At 51.8% G+C, this 25,074-nt stretch overlaps 1 protein-coding gene across 3 annotated transcripts; it reads right to left on the reverse strand.

The window, feature by feature from the left end:
- Window positions 1-1,935: 1,935 nt before the first annotated feature.
- Window positions 1,936-25,074, reverse strand: TK2 (thymidine kinase 2). 3 transcript variants are annotated; one of them, XR_009692368.1, is made up of 12 exons: window positions 24,908-25,074; window positions 23,999-24,036; window positions 19,315-19,389; window positions 17,182-17,235; window positions 16,494-16,583; window positions 14,278-14,351; window positions 10,751-10,816; window positions 8,515-8,603; window positions 7,865-7,944; window positions 4,832-4,912; window positions 4,352-4,465; window positions 1,936-3,691 (listed from the first exon to the last, which is right to left on the reverse strand). XR_009692368.1 is itself a non-coding variant. In XM_061138655.1 (12 exons), exons 1-11 carry the CDS (start codon window positions 25,053-25,055, stop codon window positions 3,593-3,595), a joined length of 894 nt encoding a protein of 297 aa, XP_060994638.1. In that variant the 5' UTR covers window positions 25,056-25,074; the 3' UTR covers window positions 1,942-2,617; window positions 3,552-3,592. The 3 variants fall into 3 exon arrangements, 2 of the variants coding, with proteins under 2 accessions (XP_060994638.1, XP_060994639.1); XM_061138655.1 differs by lacking the exon at window positions 4,352-4,465 and having other exon boundaries at window positions 1,942-2,617; window positions 3,552-3,691; XM_061138656.1 differs by lacking the exons at window positions 4,352-4,465; window positions 10,751-10,816 and having other exon boundaries at window positions 1,943-2,617; window positions 3,552-3,691.

Here is a 25,074-nt window from a genome sequence, read left to right on the forward strand (position 1 = left end):
GATTTATTTAAAACTTAGCACTTGCCCATCCATGCTCTGGGCCCCTGCCTCACATCAGGCCAGTTATCCTCATAACACTAGAAGTGAGCAACGCTCCCATTTGACAGATAAGATAAACCAACACTCACAAGAGATTCAGTGATGCGTCAAGTTTTCATGGGAATTCCTGGATGTCCACTTCTAGAAAACCTGAAGCTACCAGAAGTGGTCCCCAAAGCGTGCTTCCTGACCAGCAGCCTCATTATCACCTATATAGCCGTTAGAAAATAAATTCTCAGGCACATCCCAGATCTGCTGTACTAGAAACTCTGGGGGTAGGCCCTGCAGACCATGCCTTAACATGCCCATCAGAGGATTCAGATGGCCCAAAGAGAACCAGAAGCTACAGCATCTCAAAGGGTCCAGAAGTGGGAGTCATCAGCAGCTGCAGACACCCTAAAACAGTGCTTACCAACATGCGTTCCAAGGAACACTCACACACCTGGAAGTTAATAACCCCCTAAACGACAGGTTCTACTGTCAAGAGTCTGAGAGTCCCTGGCTAAAGCAAATTTCAGAAGGCATTTTCATTGCAGGACTTCCTGACTTTACCTAGGCTAACATACTTTGTGCAGCTCAGAGAGAATACCCAGGTGGTGGATCCCAAATTCGCTGGACTACAAAACCCTCTTTTCCCAGAGTACCTATTACTATGTCCCCAGACACATGTGTTCCGTGAACCTGTCTTGGAGAAAAAAAAAGCCAAAAGATGCAGAAATTCAAGAGGACAGCATTAAGTGCTAATACCCATTCTGATCCCACAAGCTTAGCTTCTGTTTAATGACAGCTTTGGCCAAGTTCACCATCTTACAGAAACTAGAGGAACACAGAGTTTACCCCAGCCTCAGGGGGGACACGGGGTTGGGGTTATTAAGAAGAAAAAATTGTGTTCCATTGACCCTGGCCTTTGGTAAGTGAGTAATCCACTGCCAAAGCCCAGAGGCACTGGATGCAATATAATTGTTGTTAGATTCTCAACGGTGGAGGCCTGACATTTCCAAGAGCTTGTCAATTATTTTAATAACTGTTAACCCTTCAGTGTGGAGAAGCCAAGGGAACAAGTGTTACTCATTCCGCAGATAATGTAAGCATTTGACGTGAGCTCCCCCACCCGGCTCCAGGAAAACGAGGGTGATGCAGATTCGATAGCACCCAGGGGTAAACAGGTTTTGAAAACACCTCCTACCTGCTCTCAGAGCAATAAAGACCTCAATCCTGCCTTCCCCAGGTGGGATGCTGGGAGTCTGCAGGAATCCCAGGAAATGTCTCGACTATGCACTCCCCAGGCAGGGGGGCACTTCTCATCTAGGTGAGGGGTTCTGGTGGAAAGGAGGCAGGAATGGGAAAAACAGGCTGGGTGACATCATTTCTCAGAGTCCACGTTTAGCAAGGGGCTCCTGAGAGCTCCACTGTGGGAGCCCACTGGCCAGTGCTGAGGACCTCACAGTACCACCTCACAAATGGTGAGGGTGGGGTGATGTGAAAGCAGAAGGGAGGGGAGGAGGGGCCCAGAGGCACCACGGAACTGAAACCAGACTGTGTGGTCCAGCCTTCCCACATGCCTGTCCCCCACTTCCAAGGTCTCTAGCAAAGTCCAGTTAGAATGTTCCAGCTTATTTTAGTTGTACAAAAGTCACCATCCACATCTGAATTTAGGTGTGAATGGTAGGGGAGAGAGGGCAGTGTGCCCTGATGCCAACACTAGACAGAACAGGAACTCCAGAGCCATCTGGACAGGAAGGCCCCTGGAGGAAGAAAGCTTCAAACGAGGAAGTCAATCTGGGGACAGAAAGGCAGAAAGAGGCTGGGACCCAATGGTCTTGAGCCACCACACCAGCCCTGGACCACCCACAGCTGCACTTCTATGTGAAAGAGATACATACTTCTATTTTTTTTTGTTTTTTTTTTTTTAATCACATGTCCCCCCAGTACAGATGCTCAAATTGAGCTGTGGGGAAAACTGGACCATTCGTCTGCAAAGTCCCAAAGCTGGTCCCGGCATGTCCAGGTGCCTGGTAGCAGCGGCTGTGCTTCCTGCTGGCCCATCACTGACGTATAGGCTAAGACGCATCCCCACCTGTGCACTGGCCCAGGATCGGTCCCGCCAGGAAGGGCCAGGAGCCAGAGTGCTGCCCTCCGACCGCTGCCTCTGGGCTCGGGCCACCAGGGGCACCTGTCACCAATCTACAGCAGTGAGTTGTGTGCACCGGTGCCTCACTCACTCGGAGGCCGAGACGAGACCTTCCAACCTTCTGGCACCCTGACCGCCACTCAGGAGAGGCCAAGGCCTGTTCCCCCAAGTTCATAATCAATCCGCACCCCTGCGTCTGCACACGGCCTTCTGGAAGCTCTCTCCACCCACCTCCGAAGTTCAGGAGCTCCAGTGCTGCAAAAGCCATTGCTTGCAAGCCCCATCCTTCCCGTCCAGATTGTCCTTGGAGAGAATGTTCTTTCTGTCTCTTGCTGCTACTTGACTCAGGAGACAGCTGTGCCTTTGATGCACTGTTACAGCTGAACACAGCTAAGACAGTCTCTGAGCTAATAAAGATGGTTCATCCTCTGTGGCCCGCGGTGTCCCCTTGGATGGAAAAACATTTCAGAAAGACTTAAGGCCAGTGGTGTCTCTCCCCTGGGCCACAAACTCTCAGGAACTCCAAGGGAGAAGCTCATCATGCAAGCCACTAAGGAGGGAGGGAGCCTCAGAAGCCAGACTGGCAGCCCCTTGCCCCAGCATTGCACTGGGCACAGCAGCCCGGGGGGGCCACGAGCCACTGCCCTGACAGGTCATCAGCAGCCGCTCAAGCATGACCTTTGTCACCAAGGAGACCGAGCACCATTTAGGAGCCAATGCATACCTCTCCTAAGTCAGGGAAGTCCTGATGAGGTGTTAATCAGCCTCACGCTAGAGAACAGATGAACCCTGGGCTCAAGCCAAACGTGGCACAATTTTGTGAAAGTCAAGAAACACTAACTGTCCTCAAGGACGGCTCAAACCATGAGAAAATGATGATGCTGGCTGCACACACAGTTGACCTTTCCCACACACGTGTGAGGGTCTCCAGTAGGCAAGGTGGGGCTCGGGGGTGAGGCAGCGATGGGCTGGGAGTCGCCAGAAGCCTGAACAGTGCTGACCCCATCATCACTGGCTGTGTGACCCCAGAGAGTCTCTCAGTCTGTCTGAGGTGCAACTTCCTCCCCTGGGATGGAAGACTGCTACCCTCCCCTCCTGGATAGCCTGAAGGGCTAGAGACCACGAGCCCAGCACAAGTCAGGTGGAACTGCCCTAGCTTAGAAGGACCCAGAGGTGGGAAACCACCAGAAGAAGCACCCGGGGAATGCAAGGCTGTGCCACCTGAGGGCATGGCAAACCCATTGGTCCCATTCACCCACGAGGCCCGGGATCCCAGGATGAAGACACTGGGAAAGGAGAGAAGGCCAAGAGGAAGACAATTGTGGGCAGATACAAAGCCCTCCTGAGAGTGCAGTTTTCCAAACTGCTCCTAATAGCTAACCTGGCAGCAGCGGGCATTTCTCAGGCATGATCCTCCCTATCCTATGGACCACGCTTCCGATTCCCCAGAGTTAGGATTCGGTGCCGGTTTTGTTCAAAGAGTTCTAACATTTTCTGCATGTTGTGGTCAGCCTCGATCACCTGGAAATGAAACACAGGGGTCACAGGGCTGCACCTGACCTCAACATCCTCCTCCCTTCACAGAAGGAGAGAGAGAGAGACAGAGGCGGGCAGGATGAGGCAGGGAAAGGCGCGAAAGCCAAGGTCACAGGCAGGGGAACAGGGAGGTCAGAGCCAAGCCACAACCAGTTCAGATCAATCCACATTCTCAACTGTATTTTCACTTAAGAATCCAGGACAGTCGTCCGCGAATGCTTTATTTTCTCATCATTTTATATCACCTACTTTTCTATAAAGAGGGGAAAAAATAAACTCTCTAGAAAAATCCAGTAGAGTAAGACCTCACTTTCCACCAACCTCACTGCCTGGAAGAGCCGTGAGCGCACTGTGTGAGCAGCCCAGACAGATGTCCCCAAGGCCAGGCACATGAGTTGGTGCACAGCCCTCCTCAGCTCCCACACTGCACACACATTCCTAACAGCTCGTGGGACCCATCTGCCCACCTGGAGAAACTCCGAGCGGGAGCTAATCAGAAAATGAGGGAGAGGGAAGCAGGGAAACACTGACTGGGCAGAAGCATCAAACAGTTAGAACTGGTGAGTGTCAGCAGGAGAAGGTGCAGAAAGGGAAAGCACAGGGACTCAAAGGCATTAGTAGTCCGGGGCAAACAGTCCTACACACCTCAGCACCTCCTAAGGGCACCACTCTGTGACAGACCAGAACAGCAACTGACGTTCCTTCGGATGCCCTGGGTCACCATGAAAAGGTGCAATGAGGCTCTGGGCCAGCCACCCCCTGGAGGACGGACAGGTGCATCAGGAAGACCACCATCCCAAGCGGTTAAGGCCAAAACCCAGGTCCAGGGGCTCCGGCCATCTGGAACATTCCTCCAGGGACGATGCTGGATAAGTGAGATGCTACTGTGTCACGGGTGTAGTGACACGGGGACAGGTCACCTTCTCCCAGGTGTGTTCAGCTCACTAAGACTCAATCCAGAATGGGACTGAGACAGAGGGTCCCTTCCCCCCTCCCTGCTTCCTTCTCTCAAATTCTCCAGGTCTGAGGGACTTGGTCCTTCCTTCCACAGACTGCAGACTGGCCAGCATGCCCGCGGGTCATTCCTCCTTCTAGAGAATTTTTTGCCCCCTCAGGGGAACTTACCAGAACAGGGGCTGCCACTGGGAAAAGGCTCCCTTTAATGAGCCACTCCTCGTATAGGTGGTGAATAGCATCCAGGTACTCCTGTGGGGGATGGGGAACACAAGAGCTGTCAGGAGCAGGGAGGGGGGCAAACCTCTCCCCTTGGGGGGCTCAGGCAGGTGAGGTGAAGGTCAGTGAACACAGGGAACTGGCCTGGACAAAGAAGCCTGCAAAAGCCAACCTGACTCAGGTGGACCAGGATGAACACGGCCAAGCACTCCGCCGGCCAGCCCCGACGTCACAAGTCGGAATTGTCCCTTCAGGGGCTTCCCTGGTGGTCTAGTGGTTAAGAATCTACCTTGCAATGCAGGGGACACCAGGTCGATCCCTGGTCAGGGGAAGATCCCACATGCCGCAGGACAGCTAAGCCTGTGCACCACAACTATGAGCTCATGTGTTGCAACTACTGAAGCCCACGCTCTGGAGCCCACAGGCTGAAACTACTGAAGTCCACAAGCCCTAGAACCATGTTCTGCAACAAGAGAAGCCACTGTAAGGAGAAGCCCACATACCACAACTTGAGAGCAGCCCCCACTCACTGCAATTAGAGAAAGCCTGCTTGCAGCAACACAAAGACCCAGAACAGCCAAAAACAATTAATTAAAAAAAAAAGAATAGCTATTTAAAAAGAAAAAAATGGCCACCCACCATCCCTCCAGCATACTTGGCTCCACTGGTGCTTCGGACACACCTTCCCACCTGGCTGGTCTCATTTTCTGCCACTTCCCCATCAACAGGGCCATCGTGATTTCATGGGGGCCTGGGAAGCCTCTGAACCCTCCCTCCATCCATCCCACCAAGAGGACTGCAGCCCTCACTGGCCCAGGAGCCCCACTCGGCTGCTCCCACCCCAACAGGCAACTCGTAACCTATGGATCCTCGAAGCCATCAGGACCAACTTCAGCTGGCAGACAAGGTGAGACTCAAGGGAAAAGAGGCCCAGCCCTGCCTCAAAGGCAACCACGGCAGGACCGGGTGGCTGAAAGTGAAAACTGCTCAGTCGTGTCCAGCTCTTTGTCTCACCATGGACTATGTCCATGGAATTCCCCAGGCCAGCATACTGGAGTGGGTAGCCTTTCCCAACCCAGGGATTGAACCAGTTCTCCCACACTGCAGGAGGATTCTTTACCAGCTAAGCCACAAGAAAAGTCCAAGAATACTGGAGTGGGTAGCCTATCCCTTCTCCGGCAGATCTTCCTGACCCAGGAACCTAAACGGGGTCTCCTACATTGCAGGCAGATTCTTTTACCAACTGAGCTATGAGGGAAGCCCACACTGGTTGCCAACAAACACCTCCTCCTCCCAGTCCTGAGGCTCTCGGGTAAACTGCACCGCTGCCTCTTTATCCACTAGCAGGTTCTCTCTTGGCAGCAACAGACATGTCTACAGGCCTCGTCAAAACCATAAGACAGTGTTCTAGATAATGACTTGGAAGGACTCCAGCCTTGTCATTTCTTCCAAACATCTGGATCACCGCACAGAGCTGCCACCCCCTGGCCAGCACAGTCCAGCCCCACCACGTTGCACCCTCCCTCTATCACTCCTGTCTCCAGATTTGCAAAGAAGCTGCTCAGACCAAGGCTCGGGACTTCATGGCTGGAATCTACCCTCCGGGTGCCCAGCAGGTCTCTGGAGCTGGACTGGCTGTCTAGACCCCAGTCTAGCTCCCCCTGAGCTCAGACTCCCATATCATCCCAGAAAACGCTTGCCCAGCCTCTGTTCCCCTCCAGTGGCATTCACACAGGGCATTCAGTTCAATATTAACTGAGTAACCCCTAGGTGCCAAGCCCTGGGACACATGCTAGGGATGCAGAAGGGGTAAGATCTAATCTGAAAATGTTCGTAGCAGCTTTATAAGGAATGGGGAGCAAACACAAACAGTTTCAGAGTATCTGTCCCAAGGGCTGTGACCATAATAAAGCACAGAGGCTGGGGAAGCATAACAAAGGGAAGGTCAGGGAAGGCTTCCTGGAGGAGGTGATACCTGCGCTGAACCTGGAAGGCAAACGAAACTGCTATGCAAAGACACATGTGTGTAAATCCATGGTAAGGGGCTTCCCTGGTGGCTCAGCTGGTAAAGAATCTGCCTGCAATGCGGGAGACCTGGGTTTGATCCCTGGGATGGGAAGATCCCCTGGAGAAGGAAAATAGCTACCCACTCTAGTATTCTGGCCTGGAGAATTCCACGGACTGTATAGTCCATGGGGTTGTAAAGAGTCAGACATGACTGAGCCACTTTCACATGGTAGGGAGTAGAGGAAGAGAGTGTGTGTGTGTAACCAAAACTAGTTCTTTACAGCCAGAGCATGAAAAGGCAGGAAGTGGAAGGGGATGAAGCCAATCACGCAGGCTCTGGATGGCACGCTACAAGTGAGGATTGTATCCTAGAGAGTGGCGAGGCCCTGAGGGGGTGGGGTTAGGAACTGCACGTGTGGTGTTCTGTATTAGATGCCTCACCGAGCAGCGGTACTGGGGCTGGATTTCTGGGGGATGTGAACAGTGAGGGACCAGGTCAGGAGAGCCATACAAGCCAGTTGCGACAGCCTGATTAGAGTTGACATGGCCCTGAGCCAGAACCTGGAAGGGCGAGGCACTGGGCAAATACCAGTGAGTTCCACCTCCTTGCCAGGCACAGTGCCAAGTCCTGGAGATCCAGAAGTGAGCAAGCGGGCACATCATAGTGAGGGTCTGGGGGTGAGAGGGCAAGGCAGGCCATCTTCAGGAGGTGGACCAGACAAGCCCTGGGGACGCCCGGGTAGGAACTGGAGAAGGGACAGCTCTGAGCACAGGGGTGCCCACCACTGAGTCTGGGGCCACAAGAAGTGAAGTGGACTTGGACACGCACAGGGTCTCCAGCCTCAGAAGAAGTCAGAGTTCACCCTCCCACATGCTCAGTTCCTGTTTCTCTTCCTGCAACAAGGGCACGATGACCTCGCAGAGGGTGGGGCCAGGCGGGGATGGAGCTGCCCCTTCCTGAGTTAGAGGGGCTCTCACCAATGGGATGACCTTCTCCTCTTCCCTGCATCTCATCTTCAGCCTCTGGTAACAGGTCTCAGGAGTGGTCCGGAGATAAACTGAGATTTAAAAAGATATATACATGTGGTTTTCACTGCTCCATTCAAAGCTTGGAAGTGAAAGTGAAGGGTGGGAGGAAGGCAGGCACAGGGGCAGGGCGTGCAGAGAAGCTTCTGCCCACAGCGCTGAGCAGGGGACGCAGAGCAGCTGTGCGGCCAGATATCTGACCCTCGTGGCGACTTCCATTGTCTTCCTGTGTCATGAGCCCCGCAGGTTCATTCACTGTAAGGCTGAATGAAGTCCCATATGTAGACAAGAGCTTAGCACAGAGCCCGGCACCCGGCTGGTCTCAGTAACTGTTCAGGTTCCATCCCTCCTCCCTCTCTCACAAACGAAGAAAAACCCATCACATCACAGCAGACCCAGGGGAAAACAGTTTGAGAAACACAGGCTTCTCCAGGAGGAACCAGAAGCCGGGTTCTGAGTGCCCTTGGGGAAAAGGCTGAGTTAACACAGGAAAAGAATCACCTCTCGAGAGGGCCCCACCCACCACCCCTGCTGGTTGGGGACCCAGCCAAGCATATCCTCGATGGGCCCAGGGGAGGGAGGCTGGGGAAGGGCCGTCTCACCTATCAAGTCAATGGACACGTCGATGTTCCTCACAATCCAGTCAAACCATTCCGACAGGACCACATAGTCCACTTCGGGCATTTTCCCACTGTAATGAGAGTTGTGAGGGTTTTATTCTCCTACGAGATAGCTCCTGGACTACATCACTCCCCCCAAAGCATCTGGGCATGGCTTCTGCTGCAAGGGCACTGCCGGGGCACCAAAGCAGAGTGTGATCACAGGACACTGGGCGGGCAGTGACAACAGGGACCCTAAACACCTCCAACCTCCCACTCCCTGGGACGGTTCGTGGTACCAGGTTGGCCAGTTAGTTTGCTTCCATAACACCTCATGGAAAAACCCAAACAAGCTTTCTGGTCAACTCAATAAAATGCAGCAAGTGTCATGGCACTGCCTGAGGGGAGAAATTCAGGATTTGAACTCTAAGCCAAGGAAGGGGCTATAATGCCTGTCCCCAAAGCACAGGGACAGTGACCAGGCTGGGAGATGGAGTAGAAAACCCATCTCACCTTTAGAAATTTATTTTATGGAAATAATAGTGGATGCCCACTGCAGCATTCTTTGAAAAATAATGAAAAACTAAACCACGGTACATCAATGAAACAGAAAAACCATGCAGTCACTGAAAGATGATGCTATAAAATAATACTTAATGACATGGAAAACACTCATAATCAAGTGCTCATCATTCAGTGAAAACAGTAGGATATAAAACTGTTGTATATGGCATGACCCAAACATATTGTCAAGAGTATTCATCCACACATTCTGAAAGAAGACTGGGAAGAAAACCACCAAAACATTAACACAGCTTTTCTTTGAACAGTAGGGCTATTGGAAACGTTTATCCCTTTCTGTATTTTCTAAAACTTAACAGCATACTAGCTCTCAAATCAGGGAACAGAATAGGGGTAAGAATTACTACATATTTAATGTGATAACTGGAAAAGAAGGGGACTTCCCAGGCGGTCCAGTGGTTAAGACTCCACGCTTCCAATGCAGGGGGCGTGGGTTTGATCCCTGGTCAGGACACTAAGATCCCACATGCCACACTATTCAGCCAAAAAACTTAAAAAATCATAGTCATAATTAAAAAAATAAAATGCTATGCTAAGAAAGAATGCCTGAGAGACAGACAGACCCAGCGTCTGTCCTCTACCCTGGTGGAAATGAGCATGAAGAGGTGGAGGCAGGGGCAGCAGCTGGAGGAAAGACCGAGAGAGGAGTTCGGCCTTTAAACATCCTCCACCAGTCTTGAATATCATCTTGGATGGACCCAGAACTGGGGATGACAAGGCCAGCTACGGGGGAGTAGAGGCAGCTGAGCTGTGTGTAGCTGGGGGAGCTTCTGACTGTTGACTAAAGAAGGGGAGGTGGGAGAAGAGCCTGGGAGAGAGGGTGGTCTGCAGCAGCCTGCCCCACTCCCCAGCCCCTGCCCCGCTGCCAGGTGCTGGGAACTGGCTCCCACCTGGGGCAGGGGGCAGGTTGGGTATGGACAGAGGCGCTCTGGAGATGACAGGCTCGAGCAGCCCTGCCCGGGGCCCAAGTGACGGAGCACAGCAGAGACTGGAGGGGGACTCCTCCTCCTGTCCTTGAGTCCAGCCAATGCCCTCAGGGTGGAAGAGCTGCGCCCGGCCAAGCAGCAGTGGGCGGGAGACCTGTGTTTGATCCCTGGGCTGGGAAGATCCCCTGGAGGAGGACATGGCAACCCACTCCAGTATTCTTGCCTGGAGAATCCCCATGGACAGAGGAGCCTGGCGGGCTACAGTCTTGGGGATGCAAATTCGGAGACAACAGGGCGACTAAGCACAGCACAGCACAGAGCAGACGTGTGAGGACCCCCACCCTGAATGAGTAGGGGAGGCTTCGAAGGGGAGGGGAGAGGGAGGAAGTCCTGGGATATTGCAGAGGGGACTAAAATCCAGGTAGTAAAGGTACCAACTTTGAGATCACAGGCTCTCTTCCAAGACTGCCAGGCTGGTATGGTTGCCCAATTCTTTCTTCCTATCTCCTTAAAAGTAGCCCATGATCTATTCAGGGTCCATCCCACAGGCCTGAGTGTTTACCTTCAGGGCAGACCAACTGGTCTCAGAGACATGCTCTCCCCTGGCCAAGGTGAGCTGATGGATGTAGGTCACAGGGGCCCAACCTGAGCAGTGAGACAGGAGGGTTTGCTGGGGTTTATGGTAACCAGGCTTCCTCACTCTTAGAGGAAAGCACTGGCAAGATACCCACCCTATAGCCAGCAGATGAGAAGCCCGGTTCTGCCACAGCCATTTTGTCACCAAGAGGGAATCATATCTTGAGGACACAAACAAGATACAGAGTGCTGAAACACAGAGAAACAGCACTTTGCTGTTATTGTTCAGTCACTAAGTTGTGCCTGAATCTTCGTGACCCCATGAACTGCAGCATGCCAGGCTCCTCTGTCCTTTACTATCTCCTGGAGTTTGCTCAAATTCATGTCCATCGAGTCAGTGATACTATCTAACCATCTCATCCTTTGCTGCCCCCTTCTCCTTTTGCCTTCAGTCTTTCCCAGCATCAGGGTCTTTTCCAATGAGTCAGCTCTTTGCAACAGGTGGCCAAAGTATTGGAGATCCAGCTTTAGCATCCATGCTTCCAATAGAAACAGCATGAGGGCCACTGAATAAAACTGACCCCCAAGTCTAATGTTAAGACAGCCGGTAACAACCTCAATGTTCACGTTACTCTGAGCTGGGCTGCAGTTAGCTGCAGCTGAGAGTATTTGATATTTAAAACACCACACCCCTCTTCTTGACATGTTTTCCTTCTCAGAAGCAAAGCTGACTCCAAGCACATGAGGATTTGCAAAAAGGAAGCTGCTGATCAGCCCCACCCCCTCCAGCACACACACGGCCTGGGGGACACAGCACAGACTGGCAACTCAAGGGTGGGGGCAGTGAGCAGCGCGGAGGGAAGGCTGCCCCACCGTCTCCCACATCACTGACACTGGACGGTCTGGGGTCAGACTGCCCCGAGGACTTCACCACTGTCTGTGAGGATCCCCTCAGCTGTGAACACCAAACTGAGTCACAACTCAGGACACATGTAGCTCAGTCCTAACTAAAACCAAACCGATCAACAGCACAAAAGGGTCACGTGTCCAGGGAGACACACGGAGATATGGGGATGGGGTTCATTCCTGAGGGGTCTCTGGGGCCTGAGAGCTGCTGCTCCAGGGGGTCTCAGGACACCTCCTGGGTGGCCCAGGCGAACCCAGGGCTGAGGGCAGACAAAGCAAGCAGGCCTTCCTTTCCCGAAGCTCTCCTTGGAGGTCCTCTGTGCAGGTGGCTCCAGGGAAGCCTCCCAAAACCTCTTCCAAGATTGCCAGGAGCCATGTGCTGAGAGCTCCAGGACCACTGGCTGCTGGCTGAGCTGAGTGAGGAAATGGAAGCTGGCTCCCATGATTCTGGGGGATTTCAGTCAGCAGGCACTGTTTTACCTGTATCTAGTTTTCCTCCTGGGAGTCTGCCCAGCTCCTCCTGAGTCTGCCTCAGGAATGGGGTGCCCTGAACCACTCCCAAGGCACTGCTCTTATTTCCACAGAACACACACAGAGGGGGGAAGCCTCTCTGCAGATCCACCACTGGTGAGCTGAAGGGGTTTCACCGTGCCGTCCCCTGATCCCAAGGAGTAAAATTTGAGGTCCTGGGTCCACAAGAATCCTGCTGACTGGTCTGTTTGGCACAGTTCACTGCCACCTTCCCCCTGAGGTCCAGAGAGCCCCCGGGTTGCACAGCACAGGTTAAAACAAAAATCACAGACTCAAATGCCAACCTCCTGTACACATTACTTTCTTTACAAGACCTTGTGCGGTCAATGTCAGCCCCAATTTATAGATGAGGAAAACTGAGGCCCAGAGAAGACTGGCCTAACTCTGTCTGGAAAGCCTGGCTCACCATGTCCCCCAAACCCATATGTCCCCGGCTGCATCACTCGCTCCCGCCTCCTGTGTCCCAGGGCACATCCAGTGTCTCTCTGGCCCCTGCCTGAGGAAAGTCAGAGCTCTCAGGCCTGTGACCCAGGCAGTGGGTGCCCACTCGGGACTGAGTAAGGAGGAGTCCAAGCCCAGGACCCACTGGGGTGGTGGGAGGATCTGCCTGCTGTTCCAAACACCGGGCCTTAATGGATGTCCCTGACCCCAGCCCCAGGTGAGTCAGCGTGTCATTGCCCCAGCTGGGCCCCACTCAGTCCCCCTCCTCCTACTCTTAGAAAACGCCAACCAGGCAATCCTGTAAAACCTGTGTGCTCAATGACTCCGCCCACAGGGCCGGGCCACACAATGGCCTGCGTGGCCGCCTTGACTGCCGAGTCTTTCTCTCCACCTTCAGCTGTTCATTCCAGCACAGTTGCCCACACCTCAGGTGGCAGCTCTGTGCTGGGTCCCAGCTAGGCCAGCAGACCAGACATGCTCCTTGTCCTCAAGGAGCTTACGGTCCAGTTGGTGGGGCACATGATAGACAAGAATTACATGTGTACTAAGCTAAGCTGCATGAAACTGCCATTTTTATAGGTCACAATTGGTCAAGTTTTAACAATTTCATATGGTTCAACCTAAGTAGAAGTTGTCTTAAATACTATGAAGGAAACCAATACAAAGAAGTGATTTTCCCTGGTGGTCCAGTGGCTAAGACTCCATGCTCCCAATGCAGGGGGCCTGGGTTCAATCCTTGGTCAGGGAACTAGATCCCATATGCTGCAACTAAGAGTTTGCATGCTGCAACTAAAGATTCTGCTGCAACTGTCTGCATGCTGCAACTAAAGATTCCACATGCCATCAAATTAATTAATTAAATTAAAAAAAAAAGAGTAACAGGCTCAACCCATCTAGACAAGGGAGTTGGGGAGGGTCGAGAGAGGCAACGTGTAGGACCACAGTTGTAGATGGGAGAACCAGGGAACTGGGGCATACAGAGAGGAAGCAAGATACTGGGACCAGCTCTGAGAGGGATGAAGTTCAAGGCGGGAGGAGGCAGTGATGTGGGGGAGATGGCAAGGAGAGGGGAGCAGGCACAGAGCTACCAAGGAGGGAGGGGCAGGGAAGAAGCTGAAACTTCAGACCCCAGCCTGCAGCCCATTTCCCCCAAGACTCCCAAACATCAGCAAACAACTGAGCACAGGCACGGAGGGCCCCACACCTCTGAGGCTGCAGCACTGTGGGCACCCAGCCACGTCTGTGTGATGGAGTCTGCTCCCGTGAGGACAGAAGACATCTTCGAGTGAAATCGCAACAAGTTCCATGCACCACCATGCTGGCCTGACGGCTCTAGTTGCTCTGACTCTTCACCCCACCGTGTCTTGTCCCGCTCTGCTACGTAACCCACAAGGGCCCTGCCCCCTCTCAGACTGGGGTCAGCTGCTGTGACCTGCTTTGGCCAATGGAGGTCAGCCAACATGAAGCAGACACCTGAGAAAAGACTAGCGCTCTGCCCTCTGGCCATCGCCATGGCAAGTGAATGCCCAGGCCAGCTCGCCGGTCCCAGAAGAGGGTCAGCAAGCAGACGAGAGATGAGTCACCCCAGTCACCTTCCCCGGGCCACCCCAGATCTGCCAACCCCTGGATGTGTCATCAAGCCCAGCCAAGGTCAGCAGAGCTGCCAGGCTGCCCAGCCTGGATGGTCAGGCCATCAGAATGGTTGGTGGCTATACCATGTATCTGTCAATCAGTAAACCAGTTCCAATTTTATTTCTAAAAACTTAATGGTTGAATAAATTATCGATTGTGCAAACTACGATACCTTCTGTGTAAGTTTTCTACAAAAACGTATCTTGCACTGTGAATTGACCGCTCCATCAACCGTACAGGCAACGTCTAAAAGAAAACAAAATGTTATTTACTAAACTCGGGCAGGAAGGAAGGTCAGGAAGCCTGGAAGAATGACTGTTGCTCCCCTGCCCCTGGCCTATGCTGAACACAGAACTGAGACGCCACCGGGGAGGGGTGGGGGGGACACCAAAGAACCGTGTGTCCAGCCTCCTTGGCCCTGGACCCTCCCTACGCCCTGAGGCTCGGTGGTCAGTACAGCAAGGCAGGGCAGAGAGCCTGTCAGCTGCAGCCTCTTTCATGGGAGGGGTGAGGCTCCACTGGACTGTGGGTGTGGAGAGTGCTAGAAAAACTGCCAAATGCCACCCAGGAAAGTGGTGGCAAGCGTGAAGTATGGTGACTATTAATGACCCAGCAGGTGCATCCACTGAAGCAGAGGCAGAGCTTTGAGAGGACAGGGTGTGGCTTTCTACAGCCCCAGCAGCAGGCCTGCCAACATCTGCCTCCACTCAGGGCTGGTGGGGATCACGCAGTCCTTCACAACTGTAAAGGACCATGCCCTACAGCAGGGGGAGGAAAACACTGATGGAGCCACTCTCTGCCAGCAGGCTCACACCCACAATGGAGGCCTTCCCATGGTGTCCCATTGGGAAGGGAGAGGTGCCCTGACTCAGACACTTGAGTGGGCAAACACTGCTCTCACTCACTCACCTGCCCATGGCACCCGCTGGGACCCGGACCCACAAATCAGAGGCCGATTCAAAGCCACAACCTGATTCAAAGCCATGTCCTCTCTCTCCTATCTGTCCATCCGTGTTCCTTTCTATTCTTCCATCCTCTCCTTCCTTTCAACTCTCTCCTGCCCATCTTTTGTAGCTCCCCATTTATCCCTCTTTTATCCTCTTTCCTAGTCTGTCCATCTCTCTCTCTCTCTGCCTCCTTCCTGATACATTTCATTAAACAGAGGAACACACATATGGCCCATTATATTTAGATATACTAGACACAATTTCTGTTTGCAACTGAGTGCCCATTCAGGAAAAAGTAGGGCGACTGCCAACCTCAGATCCTCTGACATGTAACTTTTAGACAGATCTTTGGGCTTCCCTTGTGGCTCAGCTGGTAAATAATCCGCCTGCATGCGGGAGACCTGAGTTTGATCCCTGGGTTAGGAAGATCCCCTGGAGAAGGGAAAAGCTACCCACTCCAGTATTCTGGACTGGATAATTCCGTGGACTGTATAGTCCACAGGGTCTCAAAGAGTCAAACATGACTAAGCGACTTCCAGTCACTCACTCGGGGAGACAAAAATTCAAACAGTTCTGCTTGTATCTTTTTTCGTTTTAAAAAACACACATATTTGTAGAAGGACGAGAGCTATGGCTGCAAATGCCCAGCCCTGCATCAAACCGCTGGCCGAGTGGCTGTGTCAGAGACACGGGTGGATGGATGTCCCCTCGCGTGGATGTCCCATCTCCTGTAAGGAGAGCCTCCAGAGCCAGTCTCTCAGGCTGGGCTGCCACTCTGAACCACAGGTGCCAATCCGGACTTCCCCAGAGACTCTGCCCCTATTCACACTGCCCGGCTGACGAAAGGGGCTGAAGCAGCCATCTTTGTGCCCAGGTGATCTGCCCCAATACCTGATTGGCCCAGGGCTGGACACCTGACCCAAGCTGAGCCAATCAGGTTCTTTCTCTCAAGAATCTGAACCAAGAACGTTAACAGGCCTTGTGAAGGTTAGGTCCGCGGTTCTCCTGCAAACAAACATGGCGTGCGTTAAAATCACCTGGAGGGTGTGACAAAACCCAGATTGCTGGCCTCATCTCCAGAATTTCTGATTCAGCAGGTCCAGGATGGGGTCAGAAAATGTGCATTTCTAACAAGTCTCCAGGTGCTGCTGCAGCTCCTAGTCCTAGTCTGGGGACCACATTTTTGAGAACTGAGTTAAAGGGCATTGAGCCCAGGAGCCGGCAGGTCATGAAGACTTGGGCTCATGGGGCATCATAGCAAGTTCTTGGCTAGCTGAGGGTGGGGCTAGGGGCCCTGAAGCCTGGTCCTCAAAGAGCGGCGGGACCAGACACCTGGACTCGAGAGACAGAGAAGACTTAGCAGCTCCTTGTAAGGTTTCCCTTCCTGGCAACCAAATGCCCCTCATTTGAAGAAAATTGAAACCAAGCATCTGAGCTGTACCTGCGGACGAGTGTGCTGGTCGAGCATGGTGAGCTGCACGTAGGTCTGCAGCGTGAGGCCCCATCGACAGGCATCCTGGTACATCAGACCCTGCGGGGTGGTGGGGGGTGGGGGGAGAATGCAGTGCTGTATCTGCAGGACTCCCTGACTGTGGACCCAGACCCCACCCATCCCTTTCCAGCAGCCAGAGCTGAGCCTTCTGACCGGGAAGGAGGTGGAAGGGAGCACAAGCACATTACAGCCCCTGCTTGCTGGGTCCATCCTTGGCAAAGTGCACAGGGTAGCTTCAGAGGGAGCGTGCGGCAGCCTGGGGCATAGCCAAGTGCAAACCCCAGTTGGAGGTTTACCAGGGAAGCTGGTTACCAAGGAGACCTGGGTTTCTTCTAGGAGAGGGTCGGGGTAGAATGAGCAACTGGAGACTACTCCCCCACCCCCACCCCACGTAGCCTGGGCAGAGCACTTGCGATGGTTTGTGATAGCTGACAGGAGGGCTCTGGGCTCCTTACATGCCCAGCCAGGCCTCAAAGAACCTTGACCTCAGAACATCAACCTGCCACCATTTTTCCACTGTCCCTTTGCCTGGTGCAGAGAAAGGACACACCTGGACGGGGGACTAGCTCATGCACTAGCACCGCCGTTCCCGTACACTTGAGAAGCTGGCGGCTCACACAGCAAACAGCACACTCACCAGAGGATTATGGCCTCGGACATTTCTCCACTTGGGCACAGGCTCTGTTAACACCTGCCAGGAAAGAAAACGTCAGAGAGCTGCTGCTCCTCAGTTCTGAGCTCTGTGAAGGCAGACGAGTGTTAGCGGTGGGATGGGGAGAGAGTCAAGACCTGGGCACCCAGGTTGGGCTAAAATAGGGGAGCAACCCTCCCTGCAAGGACAGAGCTCCATCTAGACATGGCTCCTGGTGTGACTTCCAGAAAGGATCTAAGACTCACCCTGTCCACCCCTGTATACAAGTATACGCACACATCCCCTCCTCTGCGGCCATGGGGGCTCCTCGGGGGCAAGGGGAGTTCTCCCAATCACCCCTCCTGTTTTCCATCCTGTCCCTTACTACCCACCATGGAGGGCAGGCAGGGAGGTGAGAGAAGCCAGGAGGGAAGCTGCTTCGTGCAGCTTGAGCCCAGCTTCTGGTATGGGGGCTCTCCCGTGACCCTGGCAGTGAGCTCTGCCTCCATTTCCTCTCTCTGATCTCTGCACTGGACACACCGATGGGCAACGGATCCTGTTTCTTTCAGTAGCTTCCCTAAACTGTGCAGGTTAGTTCTGGGAACAATTTAAATGGTGTTCTTGGAGCCAAGACTTTAGAATATCTGGGGATATCTTGGGATCTTCAAGTGCATGTGAGCAGGTGCCACAGGTCACAAGAGATCAAAGGAAAGCAATGCATGGGACCCTTGAGGAGGAACCTCCCCCCACCTTTTATCCTTTTGTGCCTTTGTTCATGCTGTTGCTCTGCCCAGTATGCCCACCTCAACTTATTTCACCTCAACTTTCATTACATGGAAAACTCATACATATCCTTCAAAAGCCACTTCAAATATCCCTTCCTCTGTGACTCATTCCCAGCCACCTCCCAACCTTCCTCTCCTTCTGGGTCTTTATTCCATTCCTATCCTGTGAGTAGCAAATGCTGCACCACTCAGGCTCACCAGAGGCTGAGACAGAGGCAGCCTTGACCGGCGCCCCATCTGTGGCACATTCACTCACACACATTGAGCATCTGCTGTGTCAAGTACCACACGAGGTACCAAGGATGCAGCAAGAGCAGAACACCCCAGCCCTGCCTTCACACAGCTTTAAACTGGCTAGGGAAGCAAACATTAATCAGATCGTCACAGAAAGTTAGCATGTATTTTCAAACCCTGAGAAGTAGTATAAAATAAGGCTACAGAGGGGCCAGAAGAACCCACACCAGGGAGGGTAACCTAGCTGGGGAGGTCAGAGGGCAGAGCTGAGAGCTGAAGAGTGGTTTTCTTAAAGCCAAAACATTTTCGTATGCTGTGGAGCCAAATGAGGGCACAGGCCCTGGAGCAGACAGCCTAGGCTGGGACACAGCACCACAGGCACTAGCCGTGCGACTCTGGCCAAGCCATGTGACCTCACTGAGCCTCAGCTTCCTCCTTTGCAACTGAAGCGACAGTAGGACCTGCATCACAGGGACTACTATTGTAAGGATGCAATCAATTAGATCATGCAATCATTAGCCTCAACACAGTGCCTGGCATAGAGTACCACCCTCATTAGCTGTTAACCCTCCTGTTGATGGTGGTGGTGGTGGTGTTCATTGGCTCCAAGGTCTTCAGTGAGAATATAAGCGCTTCTAAAGCCAAGGGGCAGGAGGGAGAAATTTCCCTGGTCCAGTGGTTAAGACTCTGCACTTCCACTACAGAGGCAGGGGTTCGATCCCTGGTCAGGGAATTAAGTTGCCGCATGCCACTCGGCTGGGCTGAAAAATAGAGTGCCAGTGAGAGTTACATTGCTCAGGACAGGTGTGTCAGGAGCCCCCCAGAGCCCCACCTCCCTGGGTCTGAGGATTCACGAGGAGGACTCACAGGATCCAGCATATAGTCATACTCACAGCTAACTACAGTGGGAGGTTACAAAGTATAATCAGCCAAGGAAAAAGGTGTATGGAGCAAAGTCGGGGGGAAACCAGGCCCAAGCTTTCAAGGGGCCCCTCCCTCCTCTCACACGGGATATTCTCAATTCCCCCAGCAGCATTTCTGCTGGGTAGGGCTGGTCTGCACCCTTTATGAATCCACCAAGCTTTTGTAGCTTCCTTCAAACCTAGTGTGGAATCCGTACCTCGATGTCTGTTGAGTTGGAGAAGAATTCCAGGCATGTTGTCTTTCCACTGGCAATATTGCCCTCAACACAGATCTAGCAAAAGACAAATGCACATTAGGACCAGAAAGTGAGTGCCTGGGGGAGTATCAGGACGAATTTCTAGGGAAGCGCTCCGGTGAACAGCATAACTTGTTCAGCCCAAGACCTCAGTGTGTACACAAAACCTCCACAGGAAACCCCGAGGTCCGGTTATTAGCAATTAACAACTCGATTCTTTCCACCAGTGCCAGACTCCAGACCCACCAGACCACCACCCTCCAGGACAGATGCTCCCTTATGTCAATCCACAGACCCCACTTGTCCTCAGCCACCCTAGCTCTGCCCTTCCCAAGCTCAATCCCTCAGACTATTAGATTTTAGGCTAAATGGAATATTACTGAGCCATTAAAAAAAGAATGAAATTGGGTCATTTGTAGTGATATGGATGGACCTAGAGTCTAACATACACGTTAAGTCAGAAAGAGAAAAACAAATGTCATATATTAATGCATATGTATGGACTCTAGAAAGATGATACAGATGGGTCTGTTTGCAGGGCAGAAACAGAGATGCAGACGTACAGAACAAACGGGTAGACACGGGATGGGGAAGGTATGGGTGAGATGAACTGAGAGAGTGGTACTGACATATAAACACTACCGTGTGTAAAACTGATAGCTAGTAGGAAGCTGCTGAATAGCACAGGGAGTCCAGTTTGATGCTCCGTGATGACCTAGAGGGGTGGGATTGGGGGTCTTACATCTGCTCACTGAAGGCCTTCCATGGGCCAGGCACTGTGGACTCAGGAGCCAGTCCCAGCTCCCACTGAGCTCATAGGTGTGAAGATGGGGAGGAAAGTAAAAGGGAATTACAAGAAAAGATGTTCATGGTGCCACGGGAGCACAAGGCCAGCCAGCATCACTGCTCTGGAGAATGTGCCAAAGTTTACCTCCCCCTTCCTCTGCTGTTAGGCCTTCATTCCAACTTCCCATGATTGTAACTGATGCTGTGATGTGCCATCTATCCTTGTTTCTTTTTTTTTTTTGGCAGGGGGGTTGTTCACAGCTTCTGGGATGTTAGCTCCCCGACCAGGGATTAAACCCATGCCTCCTGCATGGGTTGGAAGCACAGAGTTTTAACCACTGGACCATCAGGGGATTCCCTATCCTTATTTTTAAATAATAACATTTCATCTTTTCTGAAAACAGATTTTAAGCATTCTCACAGTAAGAAATACAGGGAACTGACCAAAAAAAAAAAAAAAAAAACCACTTCTAATTCCAGAGATAACCATAATTTAAATGTTTAATCAGAATCAAACTTTTCAGAGGCAAACAAGTTTGAGCCCCAAAGCCCCCACCGGAGGAATCAAAATATATATTATCCTATTAAAGACCCGGAGAAATCTGCCATAAAAAGAAAACTTGCCCAAATGTCCAACCAAGTGGGATCCATGCACATGAGAGAGCATTATCACCATTCAGCAATAAAAAGAAATGAAGTGCTGATAAACGCAATAACGTGTATGCACCTCAAAACATTATGAAAAATGAAAACAGCTAGTCACAAAGACCAAATGCTGTATGATTCCATTTTATAGGAAATGTCCTGAAAAGGCAAATCCTCAGAGACAGGAAGCAGAGTAGTGGTTGCCTGGCTCTGGGGGAGTGACTAAATGGGCACGAGGTTTCTTTTCTGAGTGATAAAAATGTTCTAAAATTAGACTGTGATGTTGCACAACTCCATAAATTTACTAAGAAATCATTAAGCTGTAAACTTAAAACAAGTCAATTTGGGGGTATGTACCTAACTTAATAAAGTCATTCTTAAAAAAAACAAAAAAAAGGAAGGCAGTTTAATTTTAATCTAACAGTCAAAAAATTAAGACTTTCCACTCTTACCCCTCGAATTCTCTCTCCCTCTTCCTCATACATACCCACTGTTACGACTTCCCAACTTTCCTTTAACTAGACTAACAATTTCTTTCCTTCTTTCCCCCCTATGGACAGTTTATATATTATTTCATTTGGATTATACTTTATATATTTTTATCCTCTTCCTTTTTATCTCTTACAAAGTACTTTCCTAGGTTGTTAAGTATTTTCAAAAACATGATTCTGAATGGCTGAATAATATTTCATCACATAAGATATACCATGAATTATTAAAATCCCTACTGTTGAATGTTACATTCTCTCCAGTTACTTTTATTATAAAATGGTGCTGTGATATTTTTGATACAATAAACTGTGCTGTAGTGAGCCTTCTTGTACAAAATCCTTGTCACTGGCTCCAATTATTCCCCTTCAATAGATTTTTGGGAGTATAATCAATGCATCCAAGGATACGTGAGTTTTTACGCCTGTTGATGATGATGCCAAATTACCCTCTAAAATGCTGTCCCAATTCACACCCTTTTTTCTAAATGAAAAAGATGGATGGAAGAGCATGTGCCTTTTACCATACTGTGCCAATACTGGGCATATCCCATCCTAAATCTTCAATCATGAATAATAATAATGTCTGTCACTAGGCATTCAGTGTTAGCCCCTGTGGGTTCTGTACTTTGCCAACATTGTCACATGATCCCTGAAACAATCACAGCTAAGAATTATTTGCATAGATGGGGAAACTCAGGCTCTGAGAGGTTAAGGACTTGTCTACCTCTACTGAAGAGCACAACTGGGGCTTGAACCACGTTGTCTGATCCACGCTTTCCTTACTCCATTTCCAAAAGCATTTTTTCTCTGTTAGGGAGGTGGAGCACTTTCTTCTGTTTATTAGCTATTAACAAATTCCCTCAGGAAAAATCCTTTCATATTTTGTTCAATTGAAAACATTAGTCACTTCTTTTTAACCCAACTTTGGAATTTATTTTGCAATTCTGGGCAGTGACTCACTCTCGAGCTGTAGCTCAGCCCAGATATTCCCTGTCCAGTTCAATTCCATGGGATGTTTCATGGCACCTCAATTCATCACGCCCCCAATACCCATTTACGGCTTCTGTTTCCATTCCTATCTTCAGGAAAGGCTACACCATCTACCCAGACATTCAGGGCCTTCTCTCCTCACCCATCAACTCACAACACCTCTCCAACCCTCCTTGTGGGAGTAGCCTTCCTGCTGGCCTTTCTGCCTCCAGTCCAGCCCGGCCCGGCCCCCTATTCCCTATCTATGGTCCACCACCTCTTCCTGAGAGGTAAACCAGATCACATCCGGTAAAGTCTTTCAGTGGCTGCGGGTGCTGGGATCTTCCTCCAGTCCCTGTGGCTGACCAAAGGCTCTCCCCAGCCACCTCTCTGGGACGATCACAAGCCTCAGGTTCTCATCCCTCTGTGACTTGCCCCTGCAGTTCTCCCTGCTCCAACACTCCTGCCTTGCTTTGTCCTCCTTTTCCCAGGAGGCCTCAAGACTCCCCAGGGCTCCCCTCAGTCATCATCCTTGAGAACCTCTGCCCCTACTCCCTGCGGCTCTAGATTCACCATTGTCCTATTCACGCTATCTCCCCCATCAGGCCACAGGCTCACTAACAACAAAGGCTGTTGGAAGTCCCAGGTCCACACAGAAACTCAGAGGATTTGTATAATTAAGAGCAGCTCTGGACCGGACTGCAAGCTCCACACCACTTCCTACAGACCACCTACTGTGTGTCTGGGGGATACCAGACCACACCCAGAAAGCACCAAGGACAGGCCTGGCTCACAAAAATGCTAGCTCAATAATTAATAGCACAACAATGCATCAATACCCACCTGGCTCAACTTACCAACCCCTCCCCAGCTGTGGTGCCTGTCATCATACCCTACCCCATGTGTAGTTTCAACAAACTTCCATAAATCTCAAGCATTTTCATCACCAGTCCTCTCCATGTGACTGCTCTCCTTCCCCGGCCCTCTCCATCACCCCAAATACCTCCAGGGGGCCTGCCCACACTTTCCACCCTCTACAGACCCCAGCCAAGGTAATCCTGCCCACACCCACCAAGTAACTCCCTCTCCAGCCATTATCTACCAACCTGCAGCTCCCTGAGCCTCTGGACCAATGGTGAGCAAAATACTGCTCCACCACAGCCAGCTAACGGCTTAAACATCCCATGGGCATGTCCAGTTTGACCCTCCTTTGACCTTCAACCTCACACCAGACACAATTCCACCCCAGAGCTAGCATCTCGAGGTCACTGCACTGGCGGAACCCATGTCTGTGGAACCCCAGGAATTCTTTGTGGCCTCCCACTCACCTACCCTTCTCAGCATTGGTGGTCTGGGGGGGCAGCAGTCAGAAGACCTGCCCTCAAAGCCAGGCTGTCACCTACTGGCAGTCAAACTAACCTTCCACTTTACAAATCCTTTTGTAATCATTCATTGCTTCAAGTTAATAGTCCAAATTCACCCAGAGGCTATGAATACATGTATTCTCCTACCTGTGCAGATTCTTAGCAAAGACACACCAGAAACTGGTAACAGAGGTGGTCTCTGAGGAGGGAGCCTGGGGCACAGGAGTGGACAGCTCTTTATCCCTGGAGATCCCCTTGAATTTGTTGTTGTTTTCATGTGCACATATTCCTTCACTCTTCTCCTCAAAACATGTGTGTGTGTGTGTGTGTGTGTGTGTATTACACATACATAATCCTACACTGCAAAGAGTGCACATTAGAGAGACTTACCACTGATTTTTTCTCTTTTTCATTTTCTCTATCTTTATCTAGAAAAGAAAGAAACCAATTTTTAAACGCGATTTTAAATAGCTCACTCTTCGGTCATTGTTATGCTTGCTCCCTGACCTACAAATGTTTTCCAGTAACACCTGGGACCTTCCCTCGTTGGAGGGAGGCAGACCCACCACTGCTGTCTATGCTTGGAAACGGAAACTGCCGCCCGGATCCTGTTGGCATGTCTAGGCCACCAATGTGCTCAGCTTTGTTCACAGAGTATATAATGCTTTCCATTTTCCACACATTTTATATTTATGACCCTCACTGATGGGTGTCCAGCCACTTAAAACGCGGAGTGGCCTCCACTCGAAGCTCCCGGGTAGGAGAGGTCGGTGGGCATGGACTTCGGCACAGGACTCAAGTTTCTCCTGCAGGCTGACATCGCGGCCCACCCAGCCCTCGGCGGGTTCTGAGGTGCTACTGTACTGAACTCCAGAACTTGGCTACAACGAGGGCTCTCAATTCTGAAGGGCAGGGTCTCCAGTCCCAATGGAAAAGGGAGGGCACTGAACCTAACCGACTCCCCCACGCCCCGCTTGCTGGCACCTCCCCCAAGGCCAAAAGAATGGACCCAGGAACGGCACCGGAAACCCTCGGGGAGGAGGTTTTTTCCACTCTTTAGAGGGTTCCATAGCTCCGAACAGGAGATGGGCGCAGAGCCCCAAGGCCCCACCCGCTACTGCCGGCCAGGGTCCGGGGCACCTACCACCGACCGCCCCGCCCCTTCCCCAGGCCGCCCAAGGAAATCCCGGCGCTCGGAAGGAGGGGTTTCGGGTTCGAGGCTGTTCCGTGAGCCAAGGGCGGGGAGTGGGGCTGATAGCCGCATCCGGGACGCCTGCAAGGGAAACAGCGACGCGTTACCCCGAGGCCAGGCCCAACGCTGCGCCCCTCGAGACCCTGGGCAGGAAGCGGGACTCCCGGGCCCATCGCGGCGCAGCGCCCGGAAAGCCCAGCTCCGCAGCGGCCGCAGCAACACAGCCCGGCTGCCGGATGCCACAGGCCCGGCCATTCTTCCTGCGCGGGCCTGC

This window comes from Dama dama, chromosome 4, assembly GCF_033118175.1.
Source record: "Dama dama isolate Ldn47 chromosome 4, ASM3311817v1, whole genome shotgun sequence".
NCBI classification, from domain to species: domain Eukaryota; kingdom Metazoa; phylum Chordata; class Mammalia; order Artiodactyla; family Cervidae; genus Dama; species Dama dama.

What these genes read in the sequence shown, in the direction of transcription:
- TK2 (XM_061138655.1), bottom strand. Translation starts at nt 25,055, where the DNA reads ATGGCCGGGCCTGTGGCATCCGGCAGCCGGGCTGTGTTGCTGCGGCCG. An exon ending in CCAACTCAACAGACATCGAG is followed by an intron (nt 17,236 to 19,314) that starts GTACGGATTCCA and finishes CTTTCCTGGCAG; the next exon opens with GTGTTAACAGAGCCTGTGCC. An exon ending in CGTGTCCATTGACTTGATAG is followed by an intron (nt 7,945 to 8,514) that starts GTGAGACGGCCC and finishes TTTAAATCTCAG; the next exon opens with TTTATCTCCGGACCACTCCT.